This window comes from Cupressus sempervirens, chromosome 4 (assembly GCF_028749045.1).
Source record: "Cupressus sempervirens isolate cs-2001-9-10 chromosome 4, ASM2874904v1, whole genome shotgun sequence".
Classification (NCBI taxonomy): Eukaryota; Viridiplantae; Streptophyta; class Pinopsida; order Cupressales; family Cupressaceae; genus Cupressus; species Cupressus sempervirens.
In genome coordinates this window covers 69,433,169-69,453,880 of record NC_143121.1, presented here as the reverse complement: position 1 = coordinate 69,453,880, position 20,712 = coordinate 69,433,169, and the positions used below count along the sequence as shown (strand labels likewise).

The window sequence follows — 20,712 nt, the reverse complement described above, 5'->3', positions numbered from 1 at the left end:
GCAACATACTTAACACATCAATATACAGTAGACAATGTTTCAATTTATGCAAATCTTAATTGCTCCTCTTTTCATCATCTAATATATTGCTTCAGGCGTGTTCTGTATACTTCGCTGCTTTCTTTGCCATCAATACCTCAATGAATGTTTTGAAAGTTGTTATCACCATGAAAGAAAAGACCACGTTCTCTTTAAGCATTAAGATTCCTCACAACATCTGCAGAAGCGGAAGCCCCCTTTTCAAGAAAAAGGTTTCTCAGTTGTATATACTATCTCCATACTTTGCACGCCCTATGAGAGATGTGAAGTTTTCTACCTGATAAACTTCTGACACTTAGACTTATACCAGAAGAGATACTGCCATTTGCTTTAGAACTGATTGGAAGATGACTCAGATTGAGCAAAAAGTTGCACCTTTCTTTTTCCCAATCATCCTCAAGAACTTGCTGTTTATTCTATGAGTAACTCTGATAATATAATGATCTTTTCTTAAGATCGAACAGATCTGGTAATGCATGTTTAAGTGAATTGGCCTTTAGGATACATTAATTTATGATGCAGATCACAATTCATTTGGGAACATTTTCGTAATGTATTAACTGCCTAAATGTAGTTAGTTTAACTAATAGACAAACAAATAGAGACGCCAATCTTGGTAAATTAAATGTGTTTTATAGAGGGCCGACCTAGAAAGGGTCATATCCTTTGTAAGGACATGTCCCTTGGGTTCACTATAAAGGAGAGGCAAGGATGTGGATAGAAGACACACATTTTACACCCAAGTCCGCTCTTCTAGCATTACTACGTTGAGTGATTTTATATCAGGATTAAAACAATTTCCAGATTTATACACCATTCTCCAGGAACGTTTAATATTCTGTCCAGAATATCTAAGGACCATTTCCAGCAAGGTTGAAGGTAATATATAAGTATTATTTCATCAGAATTTGCAGAAAATCTATATGGTGTCAGAGCCTAGTTGTCGAACCTTGGCTCTGCAAATTGATAATCAGATTTAAAACATATCTAAGCAAACATCCTTCTACCTTCAATGGCCAATGCAATCAGACTCGAAGACAGGTTTGATGGAAAAGAACACTTCGTTGCATGGAAATTCAGAATTATGATGACTCTTGAAGACAATGATGTAATATAGTTTGTTGATAAGGAATCCAAACAACCTGATGCTGATCCTCATAAAACTATTTGGATTAAAGGAAACAGGAAAGCCATGAAAATTATATTAGATGGAGTTAAAAATGAAATAGTACCTATGCCAATGAAACATCAAACAACATTTAATATGATGAGTGCATTATTAAATGCAGATGAGGTTAACAATGCAACTAGAACCCTTGCACTAAAAAGGCAACTAAATCATATAAAAATAAAAAAGGGAGAATCTATGAATTCATACTTCCTAAGGGTGGCTAGTCTAACAGATGAACTTGCAAGTATAGGGAGCATAATTGAAGACAAAGAGTTGTCACTTATGGCTATAGATGGGTTATCAGATTCATGGGAAACATTCTCACAAGGAGTAAGTACTAGAGACAAGCTCCTAGACTTCAACAAGCTTAAAGGAGTCTGCCTTCAAGAAGAATCTAGGCAACTTAAGAAAGGATTGAAATCGAAAACTGGAGATGAACTTCATGTTCTCAATTCAAATTCCTACAAAGGAAAGAAGAAACACTTTAAGAAGAAGGTCCCTCAAGGCAATAACAAATCCAAGAGGGACATATCTAAAGTCAAATGCTTCAAATGTGAGAAACTTGGACATTATAAGTCAGCCTGCCCTAAGAATATGAATTAACAAGTAAATATCTCGAAGGTAACTAAGACAAAAGAAGACTATGATCTTGAAAATTATGTACTGTATTCAGCACTATCAAATGAAGTATCAAGCAAAGCATGGGTAATTGATAGTGGATCATCTCGACACATTATAGGATACAAAGAAGTACTAGACTCAATATCAGAAGAAGTTAATGACGAAGTTACCATAGGTGATAATTCCACTCATTTTGTCAAAGGAATTAGGAACTGCACCTTGAGACTAAAGTTGAGTATTTCTTTTTCATCTCAAAAGAGTACTTTGTACTAGGAATCAAGAGGAATCTAATCTTTGTTACAACACTTGAAAATGATGGACATAAGGGTGCATTCATGGATGGTAAAGTAATGACCTAGTCTAAGAACTCGTCATTTAAAAAATCAAAGTTGATTGATCAAAGAAAGGGATTCTTGTATGAATTAAAAATAGAACCTATTCAAGTCTTAATCCATGAAGCTGTTGATATAAACAAAGTATTGCATAGAAGCTTAGGGCACCTAAACTTCAAAGCCTTATCGACTATGGAGAAGATGGTTACTGGTTTACCTAAATCAAATAAAGATCATTCAGCATATGCAGAGGATGTACACTAGGTAAGAACACCAAGAGGCCATTTCAAAATAGCACTAGAAAAACTAACAATGTTTAGAATTAGTCCACTTAGATTTATGTGGACCTATGCCTGGTCCTTCTTTCGGGGGATTTTTTTACTATGTACTCTTTATGGATGACTTCTCTAGGAATACATGGATTTATTTCTTGAAATGTAAAGAATCAGAAGAAATCCTTAAAAGATTTAAAGATTTCAAATCCTTAACTGAAATTTTATCAGGACACAAAATTAAAACTCTTAGGACTGATAAAGGAGGGGAATAGACTTCAGATTTGTTTAAGGATTTTTGTAAAGTAGGGATTAAGAGGGAGTGCACTGTTCCTTACAATCCTTAGCAAAATGGGGTAGCAGAAAGAAAGAACGAGACAATTGTGGAAGCTGCAAGAGCTATGCTACTTGACCAAAATTAAGGATCCTATCTTTGGGTAGAAGCCATATCCACTGCTATCTATATTCAAAACAGATGCCCTCACTCCCACCTCGAAGATAAAACTCCTAAGGAAGTCTTTGCTAATTTTAAACCAAAATATCAGTCATCTTAGAATATTTGGGTGTCCTATTTACATTCATATTCCTAAAGAGAAAAGAACTAAACTTGAACCTTCAGGCAGAAGAGGTATTTTTGTTGGATATAGTGAAACATCCAAAGCATATAGAATTTACATACTTGGTCAGAAAAACATTGAACTTAGTAGGGATGTAATACTTGAAGAAGATTTAGCATTCAAAAGATCCTTGACAACTGAAGATCCTTCACATATACCCAGTTCTGAAGAGAAATATAAACTTGAGTTTTAGAGGGAGAACATTAAAGAAATTGAAGGTGAAATTCAAAATCTTAATCTAGAGGAAACTCAAAATCCTAAGAAAAGACCACTTTGGGCTATTAAGATTGTAGAGGTAGCATAAGACTTCGCTGCACCACCTAGAACCTTCAGAGAAAGAAAAAGACCAAAAAGATTTTCTAGCTATACAACAAACATGAGTGTCCTATCTAAATAAAAACGAACAAATGTTTTAGATGCTATCAAACATACAGCTTGGAAGGACGCTATGACAGAAGAATACCAATCCATTATTAAGAATGATGCCTGGGAAATTGTTCCAAGGCCTGAGGGAAATTTTGTTGTCTCTTCTAAGTGGATATTTAAGATTAAGCATGTTGTTGATGGTAGCATTGAAAAATATAAGACTAGATTCGTAGCCCGAGGATTCTCTCAGGAGGGAATTGATTATGAAGAAACCTTTGCTCCTATTGCTAGATACACCTTTGTAAGAGCAATCCTAGCTATTGCAGCATTGAAGGGATGGAAAGTAGTACATTAGATGGATGTGAAAACAACATTTTTGAATGAAAAGATTATTGAAGAGGTATATTTGGATCAACCTGAAGGATTTTAAACTCATAACCCTAAAGTCTTTGTTTGCAGGCTCAAGAAAGCTCTCTATAGGCTTGAACAGGCTCCAAGGGCATGGTATGAAAGAATTGATAAGTATCTCACCAGTTTAGGATTCTCCAAGAATGAAGCTGATCCAAATCTTTATTCTAAAAGGGATAAAGATGATATGATAATTTTAATACTATATGTTGATGATTTACTAATAACATGTGATGATCATCTTATAGATCAATGCAAAAAAGATCGAATCAAAGAATTTGATATGAAAGATTTAGGACTTCTTCATTGCTTCCTAGTACTAGAAGTATTGAAGAACTCTAACAACATCATACTTAATCAAGGAAAGTATACATTAGACATCTTGAAGAGATTTGGAATGTGGAACTGCAGACCGATGTCTTCTCCAATGGAGACTCATCTACACAAACTTAAGAAAGCAACAACAGAATCACCCTCTATAGATTCTACTCTTTATAGACAGATGATTGGGTCTCTTATGTAATTGGTAAATACAAGACTTGGTATTTGCTATGTTGTTAATGCCTTAAGTCAGTTTATGTGTGAGCCAAAGGAGATTCACCTTTTTGCAATCAAACACATTATGAGATGCTTACAAGGCACTCTTAACCTTGGGCTTAAGTATAAGAAAGTTGACTTAAACTTACATGGATTTACAAACTCAGATTGGGGTGGAAGTGTTAATGATAGGAAAAACATTTTAGGATGCTGTTTCAATTTAGGCTCAATAATGCTATCATGGATATGCAAAAAGTAGTCATCAGTAGCATAGAGTTCCACATAAGTTGAATACATTGCAGCTGCAATGGCTTCTCGGGAAGCAGTTTGGCTTAGAAAGTTACTTGTGGGATTATTTGATCAACCCATGAATCCCACTATTATTCATAATCAGAGTTCCATCAAGCTTTCTGTGAATCTAGTTTTCCATGACAGATCCAAGCATATTGAAATTCCTTACTATTATGTAAGAGATGTGGTAGATAGGAAAATTGTCAAGTTAGAATACTTTTGCACTGTAGATCAGACAACAAATATTCTTACCAAACCTCTCTCTCGAGTGAAGATAGATCACTTCAGAAAAAGACTTGGTATGGTTGAATTATAATACTTTTGTATTTTTTAATTATTAATGAAATAATTTTTGTGTTAAAATTATTATTGTTAGGCTATTGATTGATATGGGCTTCACCATTTGTTTTAATTGTCTAAGAGGTGATGATCTCTGAGATAATGTACTAAACAGTAGAGAACTACTGTCAGATTTGGATGAATTTAAGATCACATTGTGATGTAGGCTTGTCAGTCCCTTTTAATCACAACTTGGATAAAGGAAGAATTTAATCACTCTCTGGATACTATCTTGTGTATGCAATACTGTAATCACAATACTGGGTGATAACTCATATTACAGGTATAGTAATATGACAAAGTATCAGGTGTACAATGATACCACATGCTTAGAATATTCAGATAGATTTAGAGTATCAATCTATGCTATGCTTAGTCATCAATATTGATGGTGCTAGATATGTTATCTCTCATTGTGATTATCAAGTTAAGAGGGAATTTTAATTCTATGAGTAACTTTGATAATATAATGATCTTTTCTTCAGATTGAACAAATCTGGTAATGCATGGAATTTCTTAAAGTAAATTGGCCTTTAGGATACATTAATTTATAATGCGGATTGCAATCCATTTGGGAACATTTTCTTAATGTCTTAATTGCCTAAATGTAGTTAGTTTAACTCACTAATAGACAAACAAATAGAGATGCCGATCTTGGTAAATTAAATGTGTTCTATAGAGGGCTGACCTAGGAAGGGTCATGTCCTTTGTAAGGACATGTCCCTTGGGTTCACTATGCAGGAGAGGCAAGGATGTGGATAGAAGACACACATTTTACACTCAAGTCTGCTCTTCTAGCATTACTACCTTGAGCGATTTTATATCAGGATTAAAATGGATGAAGGTAATATATAAGTATTATTTCATCAGAATTTGCAGAAAATCTACACTTACAACATATACTCATCAAAACTCCACAAATTGTCCCATTGGGTTGCTTGTATTGCAAAAAGCATTGCCATTTCATTAATGTTTGAATATGAGGACGTACACATAGTCATACATGAAGATTCTCCCCTTAGCATGGAATTGGAACTCTAGTTTTGCCAAAATTTAGAGTTCCATCACAACTTTTGCTTGTTCATAGATTGGTTGTGATGGAGCCCTATTTTTTGGCAAAAATTTAGTGCCTCCATTTATGATGTTGGAGACTTGAAAAGGGATAATTATTCAAGGTTAATAGAAAATCTAGCAAGAATATATAAGATAGTATGAATTAAACTGCAAATCAACCTCTTCCAAAGAATTTGGCTCAGGAACCCACTGTCATGAAGGATTCAAGTTTGGCTATACTGTCTATGAATGGAACATCACAAGCTTCTTCTTGGCTTACAGGAGTAGTCTTGCTCAATAATCATCAGTTCTACAAATGGTTTATAGATTTGGAGTCTGCCATGAAATCCGAAACAGAGAAGAAATATCGTCATTATGTGATTACTAACATATTCCACAAGAAACATCAACTGAACAAAAATAATAACTAGATACTTTATCTGTATATAAATCACTGCCTAGAAATAGTTATCTCTAGTGCTGTTAGGATTGGGAGATTTGGAAATAAGACTATTAACGGCAACAAACATTTAGTATGAAGATGTATACGATGAGTGACACTTTTTTACACTAAGTATATGTATAAGTCTGGTGGGTCGTGAATCTTTGGAAGTGTATATATGTACATGTCAACGAAGCCTAGGCATGGGAAATGAATTTCAATATTAGCGGATCTTTCAGATGCTTGCTATGGATAGTGTGTAGACATAGTAGAGGAAAAATTTCGAAGGAAGATACATGATTGAAACTGACAATATTCAGGAGACCATCGTGGAGAAGGACGCTATTATGTGTTTTCAGAATTGCACAGTATAATACACAGTGATTGGCATATTGACGGCATATAGAAGTCGCTATATATGAAGCCCGATAGAAGAATGCACTCAGAAATTAAGAGTATCCTGCTTTGATGTTGGAAGTAACTTGGTAGACGACATGGTTTTAGAATGATTTCTAGTATTGACAAGCCTCCGGCATCAAGTCGATTGAAACAATAGACGAATTTATCTCATGGAGCCCACATAGGAGAGTGGAGAATTAATAAGATAATTTTTTCTAAGGGCAACAATATCGTTAATAAAAAGATTAATACCTTTAGCAATAATGTGAGTCTTGCATATATAGAGGACAAGAGGAGTTTTACGACAATAATTGTGATTAGCCGAGTTGCATATTAAAGTCAAATGATAAAATTTAGAATACATTAAATTAAACAATCAAAATATTATAAAGAAATATTTTTGGTGGTTAGTATAGGATTCAATTACAAACCTTTGGTTTGTTTATTTAAAAGATATGATTAAAGGTTTGTTTATTTAAAAGATATGATTAGACTCTAAAGAGTCACGTCCCAGACACAATCCAGTATTCGAAGAAAAACAATTTATAAAGAAATATTTTATATTTTATTTGTACGAAGGGATAATGAGCATAATGACTTTGTAATATGGATTCAATTATTTTATTTTTATTCAATTTTTTTGTTTTATTAATAAAATAAATATTCTTTGTTTATAATCAAAGGCATGGAGATTTATACTGTAGATGAATTTGTCCTTTGTAATTATTTTTTGAATTCTATATACAATTTAAATATCAGATACATGGACATGGCCATTTAGCATTTTAAATTCGATCATCACAAATATTGTGAAATATCAAATTGTTTACGTACTTGTGTCCAATTTGTCTCCCTACTAGAGGAGTTAAAGTTCAATCTGGACTAATTTGAGTTTGCATAATATTTGGTTTGTGGTATCTTGATTATTAAATTGTGGACAGTTCAAGTGCATAAAAACTTTATAAAGTTGTACGTGAAAATTCACTGAAGTTGACTCAATTGCCCGGATGAGCAGAGGCACTGGTCTTTCTATTATTGAAGTTATAAAATCTATATATTCCTTCCTACAAGCATCAAATTCATTATTAACAAACTTTATACAAAATATTCAATTATTTCAAGTACTTAGCATTTAGTTTCATTTTCATGGAGTTCAAGGACCTTGCTAGCCGGAGAACTCCAAAGCTTAAATTCTCTTTAGAAAAGCTCTAAACCAAGTGATCAGATTTGAGTAGAAGGTCTACCCACCTAGTTGTAGCGGAGCCTGAAGTGCAAGGGAATCAAGGTGATTCTCGTTCATTGGCCAAAATTGATTGCGGAGTCCTACTGGAGAAGTGGCAGGCTCTTGGATTTCCAATCTGCGGTTTTGGGAACTAGCAGATTGGCGACTCTGCTTGGGAGAGTTGCTCGCAACAAGTGTTGTGCAATTCCCTAGAGTTTCAGATTTCGTAAGACCAGGATTAGAAAGTAGTTCTATCAATTTGTTCAGAAGCGCACTCTACTGGAAGTGAGAACCCGAAAGATCATAAATCACTACATTCCTCGAAAGAGGTGGCGACTTTATTTAGTAAAGCTTCAATTGATAAATCTGCTGAGGGAGAAGACTTAGAAGGAAATAATTTGATCATGTACTATGGAGAATATGTACTATGATCGAGAAGCGGATCTATGTTACACCATGGAGGAAGTAGACATACACCCCCTGGATGTGTTTTTCAATTTGGAAAGATATGAAGGTGAGACATCGGCACATTTGTTCATTAGGATGGTGAATATTTTTCGGGAAGTACCTTCAAACATCATGCCTCCATGCAAGGAATTGATAAGAAAATTTTGTGAGTTGGGAATCTCACTAAATGATCTTGATTTGAAGCTTCTCTTTCAAATATTGGAAGAAGAGGATGAGAGTTCAAGTTATATATCTCCTTTGGATGCATTTTTAAACTTAGAAAAACAAGAAGATTCTGCATTACAATTCTTCATAAGGATGTTTAATGCCTATCAAGAAATACCTTCAAAATATAGACTTCCATCATTTGATCTTCTCAACAAGATGTGAGAATTAGGTCTCTTATATGATCATCAGTTTCTTAACTTTCTGAAAGTAATGGATAATAAACTAGTTGTAGATGAAAATGAATGCAAGACTGAAGTAATATATGATTCAAGTAAGTTTCAGATTTAAATGGAGATGAAAATTTTGAACATTCTAAAGGAGAATCAGCCCATGATGATACTTATATGCCTACAGATGATAGTGATTGTGAAAATGAGGAAGAGGATTCTCTTAGTGTGGAAGAAATTTCAGCCTTATTGGATGAGGAATATTAGAAGAATGTTGAAAAAAATGGCTCAAATTTTCTCTCGATTCACCATGGTGAGCAAGTTGATAAAGCAGTGCATTCTCAAGGGGTCCTGGATGAAGGAGATAGTAATTCACAAGAGTCATATAGTGAAGATAAAGTAGAACTGCATTCAATGTATGAACATGAGGAAGTTCTAGGAGATAATGAAGATTTGAGTCTTGTTGATGAAACCTCAGATGATCCGGATAAAAGCTCTCACAAAGGCAACTTGAATCTTCTATGTTCCTAAACCCATTGTTTGAAGAGGAAGCAGATAAAGATGTTTGAGTTCTCTATCTTCTCTAATCCATTATTTGAAGAAGATTTTTCTCAAAATCAAGTCCATTAGCATCATAGTAGCAAGCCCAATGATGATTTTTTGAAGTTGATGAAACTCATAAAGTGTATTCAGATTGTGAAACATCTTTCAATTCATCGTATGAGTAGGAGTTGCGGCAAACATGTGAAGGAGCAATAGAATCAAAAAGGCGTAGTAAGGAGAGTATGTGATGAAGATAGACCATTCTCCAAGCCTTTTTGTGAGGATAAGAAAAATCGAGAGTGTGGGAACAAAGCATATTTGTATGCAAGGAGATGTTCAAAACCATGACCTAAATGTTTGTATGACTGATCAAACCCATGACTATGAGGATCCTCCACTCAGCAAAAATCATAGGGCACCTGATGACTTTTCAAAGGATAAACGTAAGATGCATACTAGAGAATGCATTGATGAAATGGAAGAAATAAGTGTTGCTTTTAAGGATGACGCCTCCAATGCAGCGAGGTTCAAAGTGTTACTTGATCAGAATAAGGTGTTTGATAGAGGAAAGAATCCGTGTTCATTTTTGGGGGGCTTGGGGCCACCCAATTTCATTGTGCATCATGTTAAGCATAGATGCTTGGTCTGCTCCTCCAGAGATAGCTGGAATCTCATTATGCCCACAAGTGGCATATGTCCCCAACAAGGGCCATTGATGGAGTCCTATTTTTTGGCAAAAATTAAGTGCCTCCATTTATGATGTTGGAGACTTGAAAAGGGATAATTATTAAAGTTTAATAGAAAATCTAGTAAGAATATATAAGACAGTGTGAATTAAATTGCAAATCAACCTCTTCCAAAGAATTTGGCTCAAGAACACATTGTCATGAAGGATTCAAGTTTGGCTATACTGTCTATGAATGAAACATCACAAGCTTCTTCTTGGCTTACAGGAGTAGTCTTGCTCAATAATCATCAGTTCTACAAATGGTTTACAGATTTGGAGTCTGCCATGAAATCCGAAACTGAGAAGAAATATCGTCATTATGTGATAACTAACATATTCCACAGGAAACATCAACTGAACAGAAATGATAACCGGATACTTTATCTGTATATAAATCACTGCCCAGAAATAGTTATAAGAGAAAAATAGGAATTTATGTAACTTAAAAAAATTAATTCAATATTATAATTAAATAGTTTTTAGTTATAAAACTAAACACTAACGTCGAGAAATTAAAATAAGATTTGATTTGAAATAAAAAATATAAAAATTAATAAATTTAAAATCTGAATTTTCTTTTCAAATCAAATACAAAAAGTTAAAATTATCTTATAAAAGAAAATGAATTTATTATCTTTTATTCATATTATTAAAATTGTTTTGAATTTCTTAATAGAAATTATTTTATATTTTTTGAATTTTAAATTCAGTTAGTAGTAATAAGTTAAAAAAATAGATTAATAATAAATTTTAATAGCAATAAAAAATTATACATATAACTTCCACTCTTCAGAAATCTAAAATTTTAAAATTATATTATATTTGCAACCATGTTCCCCAAATTCTATGTTTAAATTGAGTTTTGTTTGAAAATTAAGTACTCCTTGGTTCACATACGAGTAGTGTCCAATTTGCACATTATGTGTTAATAAATTTGTCGAAGGCAGTATGTGAAATGACCTGAGCCGTTACAAGTGGAAATTGCACAAAATAAATCGTAACACGTTGCTTGCTCTAAAATGTGGCAATGGGCCTTTCTGATAGAGCATGATTCATTTAACCACACCCATCTGTGTTATTTGGTTGCTCTACAAAACCCTCCATTTCAAACATTTATAGGTTTCGTATGCACCAAGCTTCTACAGGAGCCTTCCCATTCTGGTTGTTGATGATAGAGCATTGTATTTATGTACTAATGCTAATCCCAGTCGAACAGACAGTTGCCGCAGGTAAGAATGACCCAATAGGACCTCCCCTTCCCCACTATAGGAAGGAGGGCTATATTTCTCTCCATTTTGTTTGCTGGGGAGAGGAATAAATCCATAGTGTTCTATTTCAGATTTTTTTGTGGTTTCAAAGGGAAGCCATACTATTTGTACACAGATTTTCTTATAAGCATGGGATGGAAGGTTTTTGGGTCAGATCTTCTAGAAAGCACAGTGTTTAATGTTATTTATATCAGTTAGTTATTTTATGGCTGATTGCTTCTGGTTTTTGTAAGCGGTACCACTGGAGATTGGCATGGCAGACAGGCTGACAGGGCTGTTGATTTATGATCTGCATGATGTTGAATTTCAATGCTCAGCACGAATCGTGGTAGACAAAAGTGCAGAAATATTATGCAATTCTTCTTAACCCACAAAAAATCTGTGCAAAAACATGATCAATTATTGCTTAAACTTATTTCTGATAAATGGACCCGCTGTAAATCGCTCCTAAAAAGCATTGCATTCATACCAGAAAATGCATCCGAAACGAATACAGCCATATCTTTGGAGCGAGGGAAAGATAGCTACATACCTGATGTCTTTGGCTTCAACTCTAGAGCTTCAATACCTAGTACTCAGCAATGTGAAAACTGAAATACAATCCACAATTTTTTAAACTTGCCTACAATGGCGGTGTTGTTGCTTCAACTACGACATTTACTACACCTTTTTACTCACCGACTTTCTTCTCCTTTATGATATGTCATAAATGAACATTAATTGTATACAGCTGTTTATCCTTTTATTAATTCTAAAAAATCACAAAAACCCCAGCAAAAATAGGATTAGACAATAGGAAATTTGGAATTTGTATTTAATAAATAGATTTATTTAATCTTAGCACACGAACTTTAGAATATCGTCTATGCTTCCCGAGAAAAAAAAATAGAGGTGGGGCAAAGGAAAAGGACTAATAAGGGAGAATTTATTTGTAAAAAGACAATTCAATATTTGAAGAAAAACACTCTATAAAGAAGTATTTTATATATTATTTGTACAGAGGGATAAGGAGCATAATATGACTTTTTAATATAAATTCAATTATTTTATTTTAATAATAAAATAAATATCCTTTGTTTATTATCAAAAGCGCGGGGATTTAAATTGCAGATGAATTCGTCCTTTGTAATTATTTTTTGAATTCTGTATACAATTTAAATATTAGTTAAGTGGACATGGCCATTTACCATTTTAAATTCGATCATCATAGATATTGTGAAATATCAAATTGTTTTCGTACCTGTGTCCAGTTTGTCTCCCTACCATAGGAGTTAAAAGTTCAATTTGGACTAATTTAAGATTGCATAATGTTTGGTCTTTCAATTATTGAAGTCAAAATATCTATATATTCCTTCCTACAAGCATCAAATTCATTATTAACAAATCTTATACAAAATATTCAATTATTTCAAGTAGTTAGCATTCAGTTTCATTTTCATCGTGTTCAAGGACCTTGCTAGCCAGAGAACTCCAAAGCTTAAATTCGCTTTAGAAAAGCTTTAAACCAAGTGATCAGGTTCGAGGAGAAGGTCTACCCACCTAGGTGTAGCGGAGCCTAAAGTGCAAGGGAATCAAGTTGATTCTCGTTTGCTGGCCAAAATTGATTGCGGAATCCTACTAGAGAAGTGGTAGGCTTTCGGATTTCCAATCTGCTGTTTTGGGAACCAACAAGTTGGTTGCATTATGTATTGATGAGTGTTGATATTTGCTTGGATTGAGCTTCCCTTTCATAATTGACAAGAGAAAGGGTCACCTCTTTGCATCAGATTTGAGTTGACACTTTTATTGTTGCCTTTGAGAATATATTTTATAATTTGTTCCCCAAGTTGATCTCCCCATGTCTTCTTCAAATGCTCCTTCTTTCATTCCTCTTTTAACCTTCAGTTATCTTCACTTCTCAAATCCGTCTTTACTGCTTTTCAAATCTGCACATATACTATTTAAGTTCTGCATATCCACTCCTATATCTACATATTTTATTTTGTCTTTCCTTTTTAATTCTTATTTCAGTTTCCTCCTTTTCTACTTATGCCCCAAAGGCTAAATTTGGTCTAGATCTTCATTCCTTTTTATCCATTCCATCCGATTCTTCTTCTCTTTTATATCTTCAAATGAGCAGGACAGATCACACCTCTCCATCATGTCTAACTTTTGGAAAGAGTCACAATACTTCATAATGGGCCCTCATTCGAAGAGTCACAACCCTTGATAATCACTACCCTTACGTGAAGTCACATCCCTTCATAATCAGAACCATAGTCTCCGAGTTATGGGTGCATGATGGAATGGGGGGACAAAGTTCATGGGACGAGGGATAGAGGGGCCTTAATTTGGGGATGATGGGGGGATGGTGGTGAGCGACAATGGTATTTGTATATATCATACATACAGTACTTAAAATGCTAGTTATGAAGAGATGTATTGCAATATAAGATATAAATATGTAAAAGAGTAAATATTTGAACATTGCATTGAGTTGAAACATTGAACATAAATAGTCGAAACAACAAATAGTCAACACCACATCCCTCCATCCTTGCCAGAGGTGGTGGAATCTGGTGTCTCTGTTGGGGGACGAGGGGTTGAAGTCCCCAAGTCCTTTGTGCATCCCATCTCGGAGATGTGGGGCAAAAGTTGGGGGGGGGGGTGTTCTTTGTGTTACTATGATCACAACCCTTTCAAAGAGTTACAACCTTTGTAATTTCTTCCTTTTGAAACATAAACTTATTTTCTACACATTCCTTTTTTCTTCCATTAATCCTTTTTTCTTTAATTTCTGGCTTGTTGCATGGGTACTCGTACCCACACCCCTAGGACGCGTGCCCAAGTATTGGATACTCTGTGGAGAGCATCATAGCTAGGGATCTTCATTAAGATTTCTGATTTTGTTTGCATGTCAGCTTGTTTTATCAAGTTTGATTCAATACGTAATCAGTTTGGAACTTTAATATTGATTAATGGCAAACTTTATCACTGTTCAGTTTTAGTTTTCCATTTGCAATATGCCATTTTTATATGATTTATGATCTTCTTGTTCATGTTTAAAATCTGTCTTCTCTGTTATGCATTTAAGCATTTAGCATATATAATTATTACAAACATATTGCAAATCTGCAATCGAAGACAATACATTACATCTGTTTTGAAAACCATCATAATGACTTATGTTTTCAGTTTTTCTATAAATATTAAATTATGTTAATTTTTTTGATGCACTCAAGTGTGTATCCCCGTCCTCTATTTTGGAAAAATAGCTATACCCGTACCCTTACCTTAAGTATTGTTGATGTCAGTTTTGTACCACTACATAACATATGGCAATTAAACACTTGATATGGAATATCAAGTCCTCAATTCCTCTCTTGAAAAGTTAATACTTATGAAGACATAAGCAAGAACTCCAATGTTCCTTACACCTGTGGATACTAACTCAGTATATCGATGTGATTTGCTGGTAATCACGTAGGCAGGCTTATGTTATTCATTCGAAGATAACTTGGTGGTACTTAGCTTGCTTGACTTTTTTTTTTTTTCTCCTTGATCACTTTCACTTTCAACTACTCCTACCACTAAATGCTTATTGCTCTACTACTACTATGGATGGAGAAATTAGGAAATGGATGGGGATCTAACCAAATGAAAGCTTGCCAGCAGTGCTACCTCCATTGGTGTGATGATTCTAAGGGATACTCTTAGGATTTTCACATTGACACCTATCTTCCAACCCAACATGAAGTACAAGCGAAAGATAATATGCAAGTAGAACTTAGGAGCGATTGGACTAGATTACCACACAAGGCTTCCCAACAAGCCGCTAGGGTGCTAGTGGCCTAGTATATAGGTCCCTATCAAACATTCACTAACATCACCATACAATTAGCCATTTACTTCTACTCTAACAACATGAAATGAAATCCTACTTTAATTTGAGAGATGAGAAGAACCATGCAATACACCAAAATGATCATGTATATGCACCATGCAAGCCACAACAATGAATAGAGAACAATTTTGATAGTATTTTGGCAACAATTCTTCAACATAACTCCCTTACAAATGAGAGCAAAATGGCCTTATATAGAAGCTCCAAATTACAATGAATGGCCAAGATTAAGAGGCAAAATCAAGGGCCAAGATTATATCTTACAAACCCTAATTAGGGTTACCATTATTCAACCAATTACACGAGGGCACCAACTTTGTGGGCCAATGAGAAAATTACAATAATAATGAGAACATAGGATACTAGGCATGATTTGATTGCATGCACATGAAAGTGCCACCTCATCAACCTTATCTTATTAACTTTATTCAATCCTTGAGATAAGGTGAAGCCTTGGATGCTTGAGCTTGTCCTTAGAAACTTTCTCATCACCACTCGCACTTTGCTTGTACTTGATGTCTTGACCTTGAAAGGATGAGGTCTTCATGCACTTGGGGTAATCTTGCCTTGGCCTCGATGGCTTACTTGGATATGAACTTCTTTGCAAATTGAGAGCCTTGCTCTTGGCCACTACCTTGAAATCGAACTTAACCTCCCCCATTATCCTGGCCTTCCTTAACCTTCTTGGTCTTCGAACCTTCCCATACGAATCCAACCAAGCTAGCTTGCACGAATAGCCAAGCCTTGCCTAGCCTCAAATATTTTCAAATCTCTTCTGCTAATCCGCTTTTTCTTGAAATTGCAGGGCTTCTTGAATCTCAATCTTCAATCAAATTCGCCCTTCACCTGATTTCACCTTTGCCGGCTTGCAATCAAATAGAAGGGCTAGGACTCCATGTGGAATTGCTTCTAATTTTGCACTGCCCTAAGTTCTAATTCTAGATTTTCACTTATAATTCCAATCAAATTTGCGTGTTCCATTTGCAATTTCATCAATAAAGTAATACATCCAATTCTCGAATTGCATACTTTGTGAGACGCCCATGACTCAGTTGAGCAGCACAATGAGGTTGCCATACTTTGATTTGAAGTTTGATTGGGTGAACCTTGACGCCTTGGTGACTCCCTTCTTGCCTTCATGTACCCAATTCTGTTCTAGGAGAGTGAAGTAGGCATCTTGATTATCTTGGTGGAACTTGGCAGCCTGATCCATTGTTTGTCTCTCAACTATATCATGTTTACTATACTGATATTGGTATCGGTAATTCGTCTCATTTTTGAGAAGGTGGTTTTGGGCATCATATCCTCTTTGTCTTTCTTAGAATTTGTTCCGTTAGGGTTCTTACTTGCACTAACATCTACCATCCTAAACACTTAATTTCTATCTCTTCGTTTTAAGTGATATGGACTACCCTTATTGATCTCCAACCTTCTTTCTATTGATGGATTTTAACTTATTTTTGCCTCGCCAAGTCTTATCACTACACTTATCAATCTCCAATCTTCAACCTAGGGGTAGGACTACCACTTATTTCTGCCCCTTCATTCCCTTAGGATGGACTACACTTATATCTCCCAACTTCATTCCTAGGGTGGTCTAGCTTATATTTGCCTCGCCAAATGTCCTATCATGAATTCTACACTTATTTCTCCAATCTTCAATCTATAGATGGGTTGATGAAGCGGTGGATGATGAATGCAAGAAGAACCAAGATAAACAAAACCAGACAAGAACAAGGAGTGAAATCCTCTTAAGAACCACCTTTCAACTCTAGAACGAATTGAATCCACTTTTACCAATAGCCGGGTCTTCTTTGGAGTTCGGATTAGACCTAAGAATTTCAAGCGTTTTGTAAATAATGATGCCCTAGCTGGAAAAAATCAGAATTTTGTCCTCTTGAGATTGCCCATGCATGTGCCAAAAATCAGGTCCTTGATCATGTACTTCTTCATCAACAAAAATCGTCGAACCTAGGAGAATTAGACCTCCACAAATTTCGGCTAGGGTGAAAAATCGCAGCTCTTTTTGGAAGAAAAAAATCAGACGTCAAACATAAAAATCTGCTCCTTGCAAAAATCGCTAAGTTTGATAATGTTCTCCCATTGCAAAGTAAAATCACCAAAAATGGAAGAAGGCTGCATCAAAATTACCAAGGAAAGGAAGAGACCTGCTTGTGGAATGAGAAATGAAGGAAGGGGGAAGCCTTCTTATACCCAACTCTACCCACTCCTCCTAGCTGGCCGACTAGCCTTGGGAGAGAGAAAATTTAATAGTGCACAATTCTGGCCCAGATTAAATGCCAAGCTAAAAATTAATTTTGCCATAGTGAAATTTTACATTTTTAATTGCCAGTTAAGACCAAAATTGCAAAAATTAAATTAATAAAACCTTGGAGATGCTAAACATTTTCATTTAATGATGTTTTAGTAATTAAAATATCATTTAAAATTGGATTTGGCAAGCCAAAATCAATTTTTTCAATTTTAATTTATCAATCTCTTTAAATATTTAAAAAAAATCTTCAAAGCAAATTTAACCTATTTAACACCAATTTTTGCAGTTTAATCCAAAATTGATTGTGTAGTGCGATTTTAATTTTTTTTAACAAAAATAAATCATTTCTCTCGCATCTAAAATGGATTTTCTAATTTGATTTTACCATCACAATTATTTTTTCACCAAAAATTAAAATTTTCTGAAATAATTAAATCTAAAAAATTTATTTTGAAAATGCTAAAGATTATATAATTACATCCAATTTTCAAAATAAAAACTCTCTAAACCCAAAATTTTGCAAATTTACCCTGCCAAGTATAGTACAAATTATCGAGAAAATGTTGTCTTTGAAATTTGTTCAGCCTAAGGATAAAATTACTAGTTTCGGAAAATGAAGTTAAAACTGGATGAAAAAACAAATCTAACCTCCTTCCCTTGGCCCGAAGGTGTCTAAGGCGAATTTTTTTCTAAAATCGGAAATTTTGGACAACGTCAAAATTCTTTTGCCAAGGCGATCAAGAAAAAGGGGGTTCCCAAAATTTGGGGTGATGATGTGAAAACTTCACAAGTACCTAACTACCCCCGTCCCCATGCAACCTTGCTTCCTGGGCTCTTTTGTTCATCCATATCCCCTTTCAAATTAACTCTCCTCCCTTTTAAGTCTTTTTTTGAGGGAGTCAGAACTCTTCATTAGATATCTCTTTACCTTTCGTAAAATTTAGTTAATTGTTATTAATATTATATTTCATTTTTTAAATTTATTATTTTTTATATCTTAATTTTATTATTCTTATTTATTACTAAAGCCTATTTCAGAAAGGGGACATTATAAGGCAAGGTGAGAGAATGCACCAGTTTGTGGATGGTAATTTTTTTTCACTTGATTGTTTGTGGTCACCAGTATACAAATCATCACCAAATTAGTGGATGTAGATATTCATTAGTGCAAGGATCAATTTACAGGTTAATGTTCAACATGCAGATAGAAATAAATGTATCAGTATAACTACAACTCAGGTCAAGGCAGACGTAGTGACAACAAGGTGATTTTAATTAATGCCATCAATGGTAAATAGTGATCTTTAAATGATTGGCAGCAATGCCATCCGGATGTATTTGCAATGCAACACAGAGAAATAATTTTTTGGTGGTTTAACTTTCAAGAACTTTTAAAGTAATCCTGGATGCGAACTGTGCAAAACCTTAGAAATTTATATATGATTAATAAATAGAGATAAAATAGGTAGACAATCACAGTATAATTGCTTTGCTATGTTGCGGCTGTATGGTCATTGGACATAGTAAAATTAATGCAGATCTGAATACACTTTACAATTATCATAATCTTCCTTTTGCAAAGGGATGCTTCCTTCTCAGAATGTGCAGCACCCTCTTTCCTTGGTACTATTTCAAGCAAACAAAAAATAAGTATTAAATACTTCTTAAACTTCAACATGAATCATCCACACAGTTCAATGCGCACAGGGAAATAGCTGATTAACTTAGCTTTATATGATAAAGATCTGTTATGTTAATTGCCCTTTATATGACTGATCACACAGCTCATGAATATACTTTATATATTGTTGGTATTCTTATATCTTTTGTTCTTATTAATGTATTTTGTGGATACTGTCTTTACATAGATTTCTGATTTGAAACCAAATCAATTTGTTCTTTGTGTTATTAAAGCTGGCAAAAGATGTAATGAGTTAAAAATTACAATTGCAGTTGATGTGTTGAAGAAAACAATAGTGGACAAACTTCCAAATGATCTGGAAGGGCTGGAGGCTACCATGGAGAGGTTGCTTGCTCTTATAGAGGATGTCTTCAAGTATGTTGATGATGTAGTGGTGAGTGGTGTCTATCTGAGGTTAAACTTTTATGAATTGACAAAAATGGATAGACAGGCATGTGTACACTATTGTCTTACGTAAGCAATTATTCTCTTAGCGAGGTCAAATTGCTCCTGATAATAATGTTGGGAGATATCTTATGGACACGATGGCAGCTATTCCAAAGATCTCATCAGATGCATTTGACAAACTATTTAATGACAGCATACAGGTATAACATCATTCAACTCAATATGCTACTACTTATGGCAGCTTTAGGATGGAAGTAGAGGAGATTGATGTATTCTAGTTTGTGCTTTTTTTTCTTTATTTAGCATTTACTTGATTAAATCTCAAAGTGGATGGATTTTTGTTATTGCAGGATCTGCTTCTAGTGATCTACTTAGCCGGCCTCACGAAATCTCAGCTCACTCTTGCAGAGAAGCTGAATACAGCTGCACAGATACTATGATGATACAAACAGGATGTGTTGAACTTTATTTCTTTTAACATTTTTGAACATCCATGAATGTGAATGGAGATCACAAATCTTTGACCAAATTTTCCAGGTTTGGCTTGTTAGTACTCGGAGGAGCAATGTTGAGAGTTCTGTTACAATCTCTGAGGGAAAATAATCAGTTTTTTCAATCTTGTGAGGGTTAAATTTATTTTATTTCCAGTTATATCAAGCACAGCTAACCGGCTATATGCTATTTGTATGCAGTTTCAAATAGTGAATATTGTATATGATTGAATTGAAATGAACAGCACTGGTGCCTTCTGTGAGGCTTTTGTTATAGCACTCTCATTCATCCAAATGCATAGTTCAATGACTACACCCTGTTAAACTCTTAGCCAGTGATTGTGCTTTTAGTTGGAATTATGCAAACAATGGTGTGCATTTTAAGTTTGATGGGAAACGTTCTAGCTTTTTTAAGATGCTATTTCCAGATTTGGACTTTATAAAACTCAGTGTGGATACATACTCCCACAATGGTTTCCTTGCCT

The 20,712-nt window shown here is 34.6% G+C and overlaps 1 protein-coding gene across 4 annotated transcripts in view; it reads left to right on the top strand.

Annotated features, from left to right (window-relative positions):
- LOC149559978 (eukaryotic translation initiation factor 3 subunit F-like) overlaps nt 1-20,501 on the top strand; it is a 30,825-nt gene extending 10,324 nt beyond the window's left edge. For all 4 annotated transcript variants that reach the window (XM_089824382.1, XM_089824380.1, XM_089824379.1 and 1 more), the window contains exons 5-7: nt 19,601-19,722; nt 19,823-19,936; nt 20,087-20,501. In XM_089824382.1, coding sequence (XP_089680508.1) covers nt 19,601-19,722; nt 19,823-19,936; nt 20,087-20,176 — 326 coding nt within the window. In that variant the 3' untranslated portion in view covers nt 20,177-20,501. The remainder of the gene's footprint in view (nt 1-19,600; nt 19,723-19,822; nt 19,937-20,086) is intronic.
- Nucleotides 20,502-20,712: the final 211 nt, after the last annotated feature.